Below are 15,909 nucleotides of genomic sequence, written 5' to 3' on the forward strand. Positions count from 1 at the left end.
CCCGCCACTGCTTTTGTGATTTCAAATTCAGCATTTAATTTTCAAATAATAATAATAATAATAATAATAATATCATCAATTTATATTTATTCCCAGCAAAATTTCTGCATAACATTGTAGTGCAGTGTTACATGTTGCTGTTTTACCAACTTTGTTCTTAATGGATCCATAGTTCTTACCCAATGCTTATTTTGTGTTCGTACGCTATTTACATAATGTCTGTTATATCATTCGTAGTGTTTGTAATTACGGAATGTAGTTCATCTCTGTCAGTAGCTTCCACTTCTGTTCCCTGGGGGTTCGGGCGCCCACCAGGTTGGGAACCACTGTTCTAGACTACGAGAGACACTGATTCTCAAAACTGTTTTCTAAGTCTCGCACAAATCTGTGATATCATTCTTTCATTGTCAAAATTTGTTAATAATTCGATGCGCAATACTACTGTGTACCTCCTGCGCCTACATGATGATTACACCTGACAAAAAGGTTGGGTAGGTGCCTGGGAGAATGGCTAGCACTACTAATGACCTTGGGTCTACATGATAATTATTACTGGTGGAAAAGGGGGTAGATGGATGGGAGAACAGCTAGCATTACTACCGACAAGGTTAAGCATCACACGTTTGTCCAATGTGACATGTTTACGTTGCACTGCTTATAAGAACAGAATACGAAAATTGATGTTCATAGTTAAATGCTTCGGTATAACTGCAAAATCAAAGATATTTAGGAATATTTTATAAGAATTATTGAAAAGCAAATGCTTTAAAAGAAAACACATATTTACTTTTACAGTGAAATGATAATGATGCATTTATTCATTGGTTGATTGACTACACTTTAATGGAGATGTCAACAGTGAGACTATTTGTCCCCTCAAAACAAAATTTCTAAATTAAAAAAAAAAAGCGTAGTTTAAGTGTACGAAAAAACAAAATATATAATAAGAAAATAACTCAAAAAATAGTAATAATAGTAATACATAACAAGAAAAGTCTGCGAAGAAAGACCTCACGACATGTTAACCACTCCAATCTCAAGAATATAAACGTGAATAATGTCACTAAGCTACTATTTAGTAATAGTAAGCACACGGTTTCAATCTTTTCAGCATCTTTTCAAGAAAAGTGAGCTGTTTCTACATTACTGAAACGTAATTTCAATATTTAATTCAAATAATTAAACTTACTTTGTAAGTATACCCATTGGTAACCACAAGGTGCTGGTCATCTGAGCCTGATAAAATATATTCTCCTGTTGTATTCCAACATATCGTGTTAACACAACCATTATGCACTGGAAGTCTTTGCATAAGACGCAATCGCTGTATAAGGTCTAAACTTCCTGAAATTAATAATTCAAGCTGAAATTAATCAACACAACTCAAAATGATATATCAAATCTTCATAAGTGCATTATCTACCTTTTTAAAAATATGAATATAAACATTAGGAGGACGTCAAAACACTCGGAATTTTCAGTGTCAGTAAACCTAAACTCAAACACATTCAACAGAAAATCGATTCAAATATTTTAATTTTAATTTTGTTAACCACAAAATTAAGAACCTGATTTCACTGAAATCGCAATTAATTACGCTGACTTCTGAAGATCTTCATATATCATTTATCATATATTTTTTAACAAACACTCAATGAGGAAGTAATACAAAATGACGCATATGCCATTTACTGTTACAAACAACTGTGCTGTACAAATCTTGTGAGAGAAACACAATGACTGGCGTAAAAACTGAACTGGTTTATTAGCCTTTACTTTTACGGAAGATTTCTATATTGAAAAATTGTTATATTATTTAAAATATTGAAATCTTAACTGAAATATTGTAAAATCTGTAATATATTGTATTGTAATAATTGTAGTATTGTAATACTGTTCATAGGGTGATAATTTTGCATATTAGCGTCATGAATTAAAAGCTAGTGATTTCGATGTTGCAACATACTAATAATGAACATACTAAAAAACAATGTTGCTAGAGCTCAAAACTAAATATTCAATCTGAGATGATCGTGTTCGAGTAGATGGCTACACGCTGATGAAGTTAACCACGATTAATCACGAACGTGGCTAGCCGCGACTTTTGGGCACGGGTGTAAACGAAACATGTTAGTAGAACACTAGGTTAGTGAGATTTTTTTCAACAAAAATAACACTGTAACACACAATTTCAATAAAGGGAAATAAAAAACCAAACAACGTTGGGAAGTAATAAAAACAGTATATATACTGGGGAAAAACTGAAATTTTGGCATTTTTTCATTTTCATGATTCTTCTACCTAAATAATTTTCTCATAGTATACTCTATAGTTAAATAAGATTTCATGACCTACATGTCATATTTCGCTCTGGAATTTACCACCATGATGGAGTACGCTTTATGAATTAAAGTAAACAAAAATACGTAATATTTGAGGGCAATTTTAGAGGCTATTTAACTTTATTTTAACTTCTGAGTTATCGACATTTTTGTTTTCCTCTGCATCATTTAATTTTTACTCATCCGTGTTTCATTTCTTAGAGCTTAGTACTCTAGCTTCCAGCATTAAGTTCAACTTAGTTTTTCAATATATTCGTCAGAGCGTACTTCCACATTTCAGACTTTCCAGATATACAGGGTGAGTCAAAATAAGTGTTACAAGCCAATATCTCGCGAACTATACATCATATATGAAAAATATTAAGAGACAATGTACAATACAGAGGGGCCTCAGAAATGAGTCAAATATTAGGTTTCCCCCGCCCCCCATTTTGGGGGGAGGGGGTTGAACGTGAAATTTTCAAATGGGAACATAGGTCGAGTGATACCTCGTTCGAAAGAGCTTGAAAAATTGAACAATTTTTGTAGGAAACAATTTTTGATATGGGGCACCGTTTTCAAGATGGGCCCCAAAAATGGTCCTGTATCCGATAAAATTTCCAGTACTTATAAATAAGTGTTACAAGCCAATATATCGCTAACTATACATCATATAAGAAAAATATTAAGAGACAATGTACAACACAGAGGGACCTAAGAAATGCGTTAAACATTAGTTTTCCCCCGCCCCCCATTTTGGGGGGAGGGGGGTGAACGTGAAATTTTCAAATGGGAACATAAGTCGAGTGATACCTCGTTCGAAAGAGCTTGAAAAATTGAACAATTTTTGTAGGAAACAATTTTTGATATGGGGCACCGTTTTCAAGATGGGCCCCAAAAATGGTCCTGTATCCGATAAAATTTCCAGTACTTATAAATAAGTGTTACAAGCCAATATATCGCGAACTATACATCATATAAGAAAAATATTAAGAGACAATGTACAATAAAGAGGGGCCTCAGAAATAAGTCAAACATTAGGTTTCCCCCGCCCCCCATTTTGGGGGGAGGGGGGTGAACGTGAAATTTTCAAATGGCAACATAGGTCGAGTGATACCTCGTTCGAAAGAGCTTGAAAAATTGAACAATTTTTGTAGGAAACAATTTTTGATATGGGACACCGTTTTCAAGATGGGCCCCCAAAATGGTCCTGTATCCGATAAAATTTCCAGTACTTATAAATCGGAAACGGCTAAGTAGGAAAACATGAAACAAAAAATGAGAAAGGTAAACGCCATAGGCAACGTGGAATGGTGTTGTCGTGGTGCCCCAGGGCCCCATCATGGGGCCCCGGGACCAATTTTAAAATTTTAAATCTGAATATAGGTCGAGTGATACCTTGTTTGATAGATTATGGAAAACCAAACAGCTTATTAAAAAAAATATTTTGATTTCGGGCAGGCCTGTTTCAAAATGGCCGCTGGAAATGGTTCCACATTCAGATAGAAAGTGCAGTGTTCAAACTGAGTGTTACAAGCCAATATCCCGCTAATTATTGCATCAAATAAAAAGTGTTAAGAGTCAATGTACAATAAAAACAGGCCTAAAAAAATGTCGAACACGAGGTTCCATCATCATACAGTAAGTGAATAACAAGTAAAATGTTCGGGGGCAAAATCGACCTATAAGGGTTAACGTAATAATAATAATAATAATAATAATAATAATAATAATAATAATAATAATAATAATAATAATAATAATAATAATAATAATAATAATAATAATAAAAATAAGAAGAAGAAGAAGAAGAAGAAGGAGGAGGAGGATACTATTACGAAAAATAATAATAAAACTAGTAATAATAATAATAATATGAATGAAAATAATAAAACAATGAATAATACTAATACGTATGCGTAAAGAGACGTCGTTTCTCAATCACTACAATCCTATGTGAAAGGGATAGGAAGGTACCTATTAGGCCCTACTTGTAGGCAACATCTCAGCATGTGCCCAGTTGGAGTAAGGAAAGCCCGTCAACGTCATTGCCTGGGGAATGGAACCGATGGCCTTCGGATCATAGTACAACGATAACGTTGTATATTGCATTAACAATCTGTACCATCTTATGAAAAAAAGGATCAAAGGCGAATTATTTGAGCCGTTTTATACAAAGAAAAGAAAGTTGCAAAGAAATATCTTTAGATTATTTTTTATCGTCAACTATTAATGTAATCGCTATGGAAACATAATAAATGTAAGTGTAAGTGTGCAGACATCTTGTTAAATATGTCAATGTGGAATATAAACGCTTCTCAAGATTAAGTATTAAAACCAATTTAAGAAAATTGTAAATTGTGTTTGTCACGTAGTTTAAGAACCGGGATACAATCTAGATACTACGTAGAAATAAATGTAGTAAAATTAGTGGTGTCTCAACTCCAGAAAATAGACATTTTAACTTATTATAAATTGGTGCCGGAAACCCGAAAATAGACATTAGAAACGTAGCAATAGTTAGTACTCTACCTCCTTAATAATGGCTGGTATACACAAGTGTCAATAGAGCCGATCACACAGGGGACGGGAATGTGATTTTCATTGTTCTACTGAGAACATTTGACTGTACATGTGTGTTGTTTGTTCATGCAGTGTGAATAGTATGGTATTATTTTTTTCTTGTTGAGTAGTAGTGTTCAACGTAAAATCATCATTGATGTTACATTGCCTAGCTGTTAGTGAGAGTGTTAGTGACTTAAGTGGCAGTGGATATTGTAGGTAGGGGCTGTAGTTGTGTGTTGAACGGTTCAAAAGTGTAGAAAGAACGGGATATCAACTTTGGTGATAAGTTTTCCGTACAAGGAAACGAACACTCTCGCATTAATATTATTAGTTTGGGTAACGTTTGAATAGAGCAATGGCGGTGTTTGATCATTGTGTAGATATGCTGCTGGTGTTGGGCGAATGTAGAAGAAACTATCGTAACGCGGCACTAATGTATGCAATGCGCTATCCCCAACGCCAACAAACATCTCACGGCATTTCTGCGATTGGAGAAACGTTTGCGGCAACATGGTAGTCTTGTCCGGGGACGAGGTAGGGGTCGTCACAGCTCTGCAACCAATGAAGAACGTGCAACAGGAATATTGGCAGCAGTGCATGTAGATCCACATGTTACCACGAGACACCTCGCTCAGGCCAGTGGAGTTAGCCAAAGATCTGTAGTGCGTATTTTGTTCATGTTTAATCCGTATCATATCATCTTACATCAGGAACTATCTGGCAATGATTTTCATGCCAGATTGCAATTTTGTCTATGGTTGGAAGGTATGGAAAACAGACAGCGCAACTTCATATCCACCATCTTGTTTAGCGATGAAGCTACATTTACAAACACAGGACACGTAAACCGACATAATATGCATTATTGGGCTAGGGAAAATCCACTATGGCAGAGACAAGTTGCTCATCAGCATCGGTGGTCTCTTAATGTATGGTGTGGCATCCTTGGTAACCATATCATTGGACCATATTTTTTTGATGGACGTCTTACTGGTGATACCTATGCCGCATTTATCAGTGATGTACTATACCCGGAGTTGTTAGAGAATATTCCTTTCGCTGAACGTATAATAATGTGGTATCAACATGATGGTGCTCCAGCACACAACGCACGCCAGGTCAGAGCCTTATTGGACCACCGTATGGCGAATAAATGGATTGGGCGCCGAGGTCCTATTCACTGGCCTCCACGATCTCCTGGCCTAACCCCACTTGATTTTTCCTCTGGGGTTATGTTAAGGACCGGGTAATGTCCAACGTACCAACAACTACTGATGATATGAAGGCGCGTATCCAAGGCGTGTGTGCATCTATCACTCCAGAGATGCTACATGATGTACGAACATCCCTATGCCGCCGCTTACGGAAGTGTGTGGAGCAGGATGGAGGACATATCGAGCATCATTTGTAACATGGTAAGTGTTGAAATTATTTGATTTACAGTGATTGAAATTAGAATTTTTAACATCGCACATACCCGTAGAATTACTAAACGTTATTCTACTACTTTACAGGATATTAGGTTGTGGTAATGCTGTTGTGACAGGCTTGCCTGAAATCAAAATAACTTTTGTAGTAAGCTGTTTGGTATTTCACGATCTATCAAAGAGGTATCACTCGCCGTATGTTGCGATTTGAAAATTCCATGTACACCCCTCCATACAAAAGCGGGGCGAGGGAACTTTCACAAATTTCAGGCTTTCTGTATTGTACATTGACTCTTAACACTTTTCTTATTTGATGCGTAGTTCGTTTGATATTGCGTGTAATACTCAATTTGAACACTGCACTTTCTATCTGAATGTGGAACCATTTTTGGCGGCCATTTTGAAACACGCTTGCCCAAAATGAAAACAAATTTTGTACGAAGCTGTTTGGCTTTCCACGATCTATCAAACAAGGTATCACTCAACCTACAGGCATATTCCCATTTGAAATTTTAAAATTGGTCCCGGGGCCCCATGATTAGGGCCCTGGGAACACCACAACAACATCATTCCACTTTGCCTATGATGTTTTCGTTTTTCATTTTTTGTTTAATCGTTTACTACTCATACGTTTCCGGTTTATAAGTACTGGAAATTTTATCTGATACAGGACCAATTTTGGGGTCTATCTTGAAAACGGTGCCCCATATCAAAAATTGTTTCCTACAAAAATTGTTCAATTTTTCAAGCTCTTTCGAACGAGGTATCATTTGACCTATGATCCTATTTGAAAATTTCACGTTCACCCCCCATCCCCCAACATGGGGGGTGGGGGAACCTAATGTTTGACTCATTTCTGAGGCCCCTCTGTATTGTACATTGTCTCTTAATATTTTTCTTATATGATGTATAGTTCGCGATATATTGGCTTGTAACACTTATTTATAAGTACTGAAAATTTTATCGGATACAGGACCATTTTTGGGGCCCATCTTGAAAACGGTGCCCCATATCAAAAATTGTTTCCTACAAAAATTGTTCAATTTTTCAAGCTCTTTGGAACAAGGTATCACTCGACCTATGTTCCCATTTGAAAATTTCACGTTCACCCCCCTCCCCCCAAAATGGGGTGCTGGGGAAACCTAATGTTTGACTTATTTCTGAGGCCCCTCTTTATTGTACATTGTCTCTTAATATTTTTCTTATATGATGTATAGTTCGCGATATATTGGCTTGTAACACTTATTTATAAGTACTGAAAATTTTATCGGATACAGGAGCATTTTTGGGGTCCATCTTGAAAACGGTGCCCCATATCAAAAATTGTTTCCTACAAAAATTGTTCAATTTTTCAAGCTCTTTCGAACGAGGTATCACTCGACCTATGTTCCCATTTGAAAATTTCACGTTCACCCCCTCCCCCCAAAATGGGGGGAGGGGGAAACCTAATGTTTGACTTATTTCTGAGGCCCCTCTTTATTGTACACTGTCTCTTAATATTTTTCTTATATGATGTATAGTTCGCGAGATATTGGCTTGTAACACTTATTTTGACTCACCCTGTATATAGGAAATCACAACGAAGAAATATAGGAGGTTTCGTGAAACTGTGAAAAAGGAACATTTCAATCATCCAATAGGTAGAAATAAAAAATATCACATGGAAATTACACCAATTGCTATATGAACATACATTCTATTCTAAACATAACTAAATGGGCAATTATCTCATTGCAAAATTTTATACGAGTTTCTTAGTGTTTTTGTACGTAGCTCACCAGTACGAAGCAACAACTACAAGGAGTGTAAAAAGGATTTGCATCAGAAAATCAGTGTTGCTACGTATACGTCTCTCAGAAATTGTTTAATCCTTCTGTAACGATTATCTTCATGACATGCTTTATCTTGTGCTGGCAGATTCTCCAGAAAGTACTTACGTAGCCCTGGAAGTTGTTCTGCGATGCGTTTGCACACAGGAGACAAAGTTAACCATCGGCTCGGAACATGACGCACAAAGAAAAGGCTTTCTAAATCTAATACTGACTGGACAAGAGCACAGTCCTCTTGTCGAGCCGCAGACATTCTGAACCACTGAAATACATCCACACAAAAGTTCTCAATATCCTCCGACAATGATTTTACTCCATCATGAAACGCACTAGAAAATGTGCGCAAAGTACAAGAACCAATGTCCAGAAGCTTTGGTAACCCTTGATCTTGGCACCAATCATTTAACATTCGCCGAAGAGACACGTTCACATGAGGTCCATCATTTTCCAGTACAAGAAACTTGTCATAAGGCAGTTTAGGTGTGTTAATAGTTTTCGCAATAGCTTGAAAAAGATCTGAAGATGTAGCGTGTCCCAAAAATGTTCAGGTAATGAGTAACAACATATTTGGTCGAAGAAAAATATCGAATGTGAATATCAAATTGTTTTATCAGTTGCTGCGTTTGTTGTTTGAACTACAGCAAGACTAAAAAAAGTTACCAGAAGTTTTAACATGGTACAACAATTTTCACGTAAATAGGGGCCAAGTCCATGCGATATTGAATACAACTTAGTTCTATGAAGCTGAAAATCCTTACTATCACAAGTGGAAGTAGCAATGCTACAAAAATACAGGAGGTTTCGTTAAAATATAGGAAATATGGGAGTTTATAGGAAGAGACCCAAATATATAGGAAAAATAGAAAATATAGGAGCATTGGAAAGCCTGACTTTTCTGTTATACTGTAGCTGTGCAATGATTTAGTAATAATCTTCCGGATACAACCTTGAATACCATTTTATATAAATAATCAGTAGCAGATATAGAAATATATCTTGTGAGGGGTTTCTCTGATTAATGTTTGTTTTTTCTCAAAATCTCTAATTTTTATTTGGGAGGAGCTTGAAGTTCGTGAGTACAGGTAACTAATATTTCGTTTCGCTTATATATTCCGTAACAACCTTGAAGACCACTTTATACTGATAATCAGTGGAAGATTTGGAAAAGTATTTTGGGAGTTTATTATTATTATTATTATTATTATTATTATTATTATTATTATTATTATTATTGTTAATGTTTAGTTTTTCCAAAAATTCCTTATTTTTACTTGAGGGAAGCTTGAAGCTTATGAGTAAAGGCATAACTAATAGTTCGTTTGTTTCAGAAATTCCGTAATTTCGGGGAACAGGCTTCAGTCCAAAAGACCTCCACCCTAAACCTCTTCGCAAATCCGTCACTGCTGATAATTAGTAATAACGATTTAAAAACGAGAAAGGAAGTCGGTCAGAACTCACAGTACACGCACTATCTCTACATTTACAGATGGAATTAAGAAAAACTTTTGCCAGAATGACCGAATGCGGGACTGAATCCTGGATTTCTCGATAGAAGCGCAAATGCTAACTACTCACTCATGTTTGTTGTGCTTGACTTGACTTAAATGTATTCCGTATTTTTTTCTTTTAAAGGGAGAGTTCCATAATGAAATGTTGGATTTGCCTTGTTAAAAATCCAGAAACCTTCAGGACTGGGTAAACCGTGGTGGTGGTTTTATATTCTAGAGTCTTGGAAACCACACGTTCATGGAAACAGTTTATTACGCATAAGATCCATGAAAAGAAAATTTGGTACGTGTTCGGTCAACCTTTGGGAACATCTAACTAAGGCGCAAAATCGTCTCCGCACCAAAAAAGTGGAGAAACTAGTAGCAATAAGATGCAACTTGAAACTCCTGGGAAAGTCTTCAAGCAATATTCATCCTTTTAAAGCAGGTTTATTTTCAGGTTTTATATTGTTATCTGCTCAACCACTAATTAAATGAGTTTTTGTGTTATAGAGAAGCGAAACGAAGCCTGCTTTATCAATTTAAAGCAGAACTTTTCAAAAAAGCCCAAAATTCCCGCGCAAAAAAGCGAAACAAAAAAACCGAGCCCTTGCATCTCTAATATACAGTAAATAATGAAATACTATTAATAATATCATTTTAACTAAAGAAATGTAATAAAAATGATTCATTTTCGGAATAATTTTTGGACAAATTGTTTGAAGTTGTTGAAAAATATGCATTGGTAATCGTACACCCTTCAAGAATTCAAAAAACTATTGTCTATAAATTTTTCGTTTACAAATTATATCTACTGCCGCTTGATGACCGAGTAGCGCCAACAACAAATTTAATTTCGAAACATATTCACTGCAATAGTAGTCAAAATTGGTAATATAAAACAGAATGGAAATTTTTTCGTAGCTTATACCTACATTCTTCTAGATTCCAGAAAACAACAGTGTCATCTTAGGTTTTGGCAGGAGGAACAGGGAAGAATTTCCTTCAACAAAGTCTTTCAAATTTTATTAGTATATAATTTACTGAAAACCATACGCTTCTCAAACTCAGAGGGGTAAAATGAGCTCCTTACCTTCCCTAATTGACGCCCAGCTGCCAGAAATTAATCTCTCTCAACTTACTTCACTCACCCTGCAGGTATAACATGATTTTAATTAATATGTTCTGCAGTTTGGAATATAACGGTAGGCAATCACAGTCCAAGTTTGAAACGTGATTGAAATAGAAAAAACTCATTTTTTTTTCGTGATTTATATCTAGGGACATTCTTACGTCCTTCTAAATTCTATAAAATTATAACTCGCAATTTTGTTCACTCATCTGATATAAATATAATGATCTCAAATGATATCCTGCCAAACTACGCCAAAGGCGGTCCAATAACAGGTCAAAATTTGGAATCTGTTTCAAGGAGAACGAGTGGAAAATTCTTCGTGGCTGATACCTCGGGACATACCTCAAAATTCACGAGGTGACGAATGCATTCTTCTAAAATTTTTAGGTAAGTCGAAATTGGCCAAATGTAGACTGAACAACCTCTGTATTAGCTAAGGATTTGAGCCAAGGCGCGCATAGTTCAGTGACACAGCTAATAATGTCATGCAAACTGATGTTTGAATTTAAGGTAATCCTAAATGTACAGATGCAAGCTATTATAATCAATGGTTTCACTTTATTGTGGTTTTAAATTAATTCCCGTTTAAGAACACAATGTTCTTAGCTACATAAATAAAAGAACACCTTCGCAAAAGTCGTGGCTCGTGACGTTCGAGATCAATCATAGGTGACCTACTGAAAGTGTAGCCACCTATTCGAACCCGATAACCACAAACTGAATATTTATAGTTGAAAACTGGCAACATTATTTTGTTCCTGGATTCGCGACTTTCATTAGTAGCACATTCCCATACTGAAGTCACTATATTTTAATTCACGACACTAAAGTATAACATTACCTCACGGGCAGGTTTGGCAAAATCGGGTATTTTTTAGTTTTTACCCCATCTTGCACATATAAAATCCCCAGTGTTACTTACTTCACAAAATAAAGCTGATCGAGCGAAGGGGGTTAGAAGCCCCACAGTGCTCGTTGTTTTCTACTTTTATCACAATTTGGACCAAAACAAGGTACTAGGTTTTGAAGCCATGAAAAGAGTTGGCGGAGATTCTAAATACCATCCTTAAGATCAATCGACACTTTTCTCTCCCTTGCTGTGTTATACATTTGTGTTCACTGAGCAGACGATTCTACCAAACAGAAAATTTATAGCTCGGTAAAATACGATCTGAAACATTTTTTTGGAAAGGAATGAAGTGTAGATGATAAGAGTGCACTTTATGCCGAACATTCATTGGAACCGATTCCTCGGAACAGTTCCCAAAAATAATCCCATGAATCGAAGCAATCGAAAAGTAAATTCTGGACAAGTTCCGCAGACCACCTAATAAACAATCGTAATCTTACTTTGCACCAGCAAACTAAGGTATATCACAAGAGCGACAATAGATTACGATTACTAACCAAATGATCTACCACACTCACCAAACCTTTACTCTTCAACTGCTACGGATAATGGAAATATCATTGAGAACTGACCCTAAACTATTCCCAGAAATCCATTCAGGTGGAACAGTAACAGTCAATTTTAAGATCTAAATGGGGAGCTGCCGCCCCCAAAACTCCCACTCGAGAACCGAAAGAAAACATCCAAAACAACAATAAATAATAACCACTACTATAAACCAGGGTTTGCCCAAGTGGGCTCAGCCCGAAAAAACCCGACGGGTTTTTTCGGACTGGACCCACCTGAAAAAACCCACTTTAAAAACCACCTGGGTTTTTGACCTTTTTGTTAGTATATTACTGGTACAACTACGGTGATCACATTGAAAGTGATTTTTATCAGATCTTGGACTATCCTTGGGCGAATTAGATGCTTTTATGTTAAAGTATACAACATTCAACGTTAAACCTATATAAAGTTCTGAATGCACTGAACGGATAAAAAAGCTTACTTTAGCTTGAGATAATTATAGAACAAATTAATGTATGGATTGTGTTTATAGCCTACTTGAAGTAAAATATGCAATTTTATATTTTAGAAGATACTTTCTGTGAATAGTGTGCTCGGTGACGCCGGGGGACGTTATCCCCCATACATTTGACGAGTTTAAGGCCATAGGTGCCTGTACCAGCAGTAAACATGTAAATAAATTTGTATTATTTCATACATATGATGGTAATACAAGTATTCTTACGTAAAATTTTGTTTTCCAAGAACAGCAGTGTAGTTCCGTCATTAGTTGCTACTCTTCAAATAAGCATTCTGTAGAATCAACACCAGCAATAGCGTAAAAATTCTTGTCAGATTTAAGAAGCTTAATGCTCGAAGACTATGTAACTCTACTATTTCAAGTGCTAAATTCAAACTTCCGTACTAGTGGAAGTGTCGATGTACAGTAAAGAAAGCTACATTTTCGGGGAAAACACGTCGTGAAAGAAGTGCTCGGGAAATTCCCGCAATTGAATGCACACAACATCGGAAGTGAATACTTCAACAATAAAACTATTTATTTTAAGCTGAAAGATGTTTATTTTCATTTAAGGCAGTTTGAAACACTTACTTATGTGAATTGTGAATTAAGAGAAATGTGAATTATCTCTTTGTTCATTGTTTTAAATTCATTTTCAAGAAAGAACTGTCTTGCTAATGCTAGGGAAATTCCCGTAATCCAAAGTATCGGAAGTGAACTTCAAAAACAAAACCATTTATTTTATGCTGTAAAATATTTGTCATGAATGATATCTTTGTTTAAATTAATATATTTGGTATTCATATTTGGCGAACGTTACTAAGGCTCCTAGGATGAACTGATCTACACTTGTTCGTTTGTCTGCCTATACCGCACACACACTACAGGGTACAACTTTCGTTCTTAAATTTTCAGGGTACAAGTACGGGACACACTAAATTTCCTGTATAGATTTTGGCAGCGTACCAACGTAAAATTTCAAAATGACGACAATTTTGGGTCTTTTGAATAGAAATTTTCAGAGTAGAAACACGAGACACATTAAATTAGCTATATATATATATATATATATATATATATATATTGGCGGCCATCCAACGTAAAATTTCAAAATACCGGCCATTTTTCAACTAGAAGTTATCCACGCCACAGGGTGCAATTTACGGACTTTTAAGTTTAAATTTTGAGGATAGTAGCGAGACGTTCTAAATTTGCCGTGTAGATTTTCTCGGCGATTCAATGTAAAATTTCAAAATGGCGGCCATTTTTCAAAACAGTAGTGAACATAATATTGTTGTAAGTTGCGACAATGACAATCTTGAAATATAAATCAAATTTGAACGCTTTTACCCCAAATACATCGAAATATTTTGAAAAAAAAAATCCAACCCGAAAATACCCGAAAAAAAAGAATGTGGGCCCGGGTGGGTTGAGCTTTTTCAAAAATACCCGGGTTTTTACAAACCATGCTATAAACCTAACATAATAACGTAAAAATCACTGCAAAACAATAAACCAACATTCACCACTAATTATAAATCAATTCAGCATGAGGAAGAAAAATAAAATATACTTCACCAATACTCATATGAGTCCAGTGTTCCTTATCCAAACCCACGTACCCCTTCCAACAAACAGTGATAATAACGGAGTCAGGATGTAGATGCTTAGAAATAATTTCTAAAAGAAAATCAGCATTGCGAAAGTTCTCGCTACACTCACTCAAAATTATTTCATTAGATTCATGGCAAATACCACCGACTATCTACTTCTGAATACGGGGCATTCGACCGACATTAAATTTTTGTCTGCCGAACAAATTTAAATTTGTGTCTGCCGAACAAATTCTCGTCCACCTCAACTGTTACTACAATTCTTAATATTAATCAATCCACATAATATCGCGAAACGATAAGAATTCACTTCAGTATCACAAACATATTTGAATAATAATAATAATAATGATGATAATAAATATCCGAACACCGAAACTCACTTCACAATATCAGAACAACGAAACGACACATGTTCAACATACAAGATTCGAAAATAGAGCATTATCAGTCAAGAATACATAACCAATCAGCGACTTCAACACAACCAACCAACCACAGCACAGGTGACATCAGTACCATCAACCGCTAAAACTCCAAAACAACATTCTCAACAGGAGGAACAAAAACACCGATACCGTACCTGTTACAAACAACAGTGATTCCATTCCTGCAATGCCACAACCTGTGACAAAATCACTTGTTCGGCATAAAGTGCACTATAGCCGTGTGAATATACGTAATCACTGTCAGAGCGCAGCATATTTTCAAATTCTGAGTGATAATGAAAGTATTGTATATGTGTGCTCCTCCAATATCCTCGTTTACGCCTATACCCTCGTCGCTAACGCGACTGCTCCCTACGGACGCACAACTTTGCTGACGCTCGGGCCCCCTCGCTACGCTCTGACTCAGACAGCATTCATACTTTTTAGTGGCACCTAGCACAAGTTGGTTCGTGTTTTATACACTGTAGTTTTTATGCCATTACGTCCACACTATTTATACTGAGCCCTCCTGAAATCAATCTGTAAGTAGTAATGGAACTCCTCTTCAGTGCATGCTCTCTGTTAAAAGCTCTAACCTTATCTGAAAATACACGAAATATGTCAAAATTTGCAAGAACCGCCTGCTTGAGTAATGCCTACACTTTGTAGGTTTGACACTACGACAGTGGGGTAAACACTGATACACTATACTCTATTGTCAGTTTGCCTCACATGTCCGCTCCACATGTCTCCATATAATCCAAGATTAAAGTTCATTTTTCTCTGTAACTAGTCACAATACAGTGATGACTTTTGGAAAGGTTGTAGAATAGTGGGCCGTACATATTGGTGAAGGGGGATTAGTAGGCAGGTTAGTATATTTCCTTATCAAAGCTCAATACTAAACCAATTCGGCAATACTTAAGCAGCCGGACTTTCCGTTTACGGAAGGATAAGAAACCCCATACTTTTAGGAATTATTCATTGACTATCTAGCAGGGTTGGCTGGTTTAAACCAGCTGTTTTTTTTCAAAAAAACCAACTGGTTTAAACCAAACAAAAAAAGAACGAAAAATGCTTTAAATCGTGTGAACTTCATGGTGACGTCTCCACATATGAAACCATCTGCATTACGTTTATGTACTTTTCACCTTTTAATCAAGGGGTCCCGTGTTCAATTCTCGG

The 15,909-nt window shown here is 36.1% G+C and overlaps 1 protein-coding gene across 2 annotated transcripts in view; it reads right to left on the reverse strand.

Moving 5' to 3' along the window:
* LOC145693092 (DDB1- and CUL4-associated factor 6-like) overlaps positions 1 to 15,909 on the reverse strand; it is an 89,103-nt gene that overhangs the window by 69,522 nt on the left and 3,672 nt on the right. For both annotated transcript variants that reach the window (XM_081768784.1, XM_081768793.1), the window contains exon 2: positions 1,190 to 1,344. In XM_081768784.1, the coding sequence (XP_081624910.1) occupies positions 1,190 to 1,344 (155 nt within the window). The remainder of the gene's footprint in view (positions 1 to 1,189; positions 1,345 to 15,909) is intronic.

Source organism: Thermobia domestica, chromosome 1, assembly GCF_964235325.1.
Source record: "Thermobia domestica chromosome 1, izTheDome1.hap1.1, whole genome shotgun sequence".
Classification (NCBI taxonomy): domain Eukaryota; kingdom Metazoa; phylum Arthropoda; class Insecta; order Zygentoma; family Lepismatidae; genus Thermobia; species Thermobia domestica.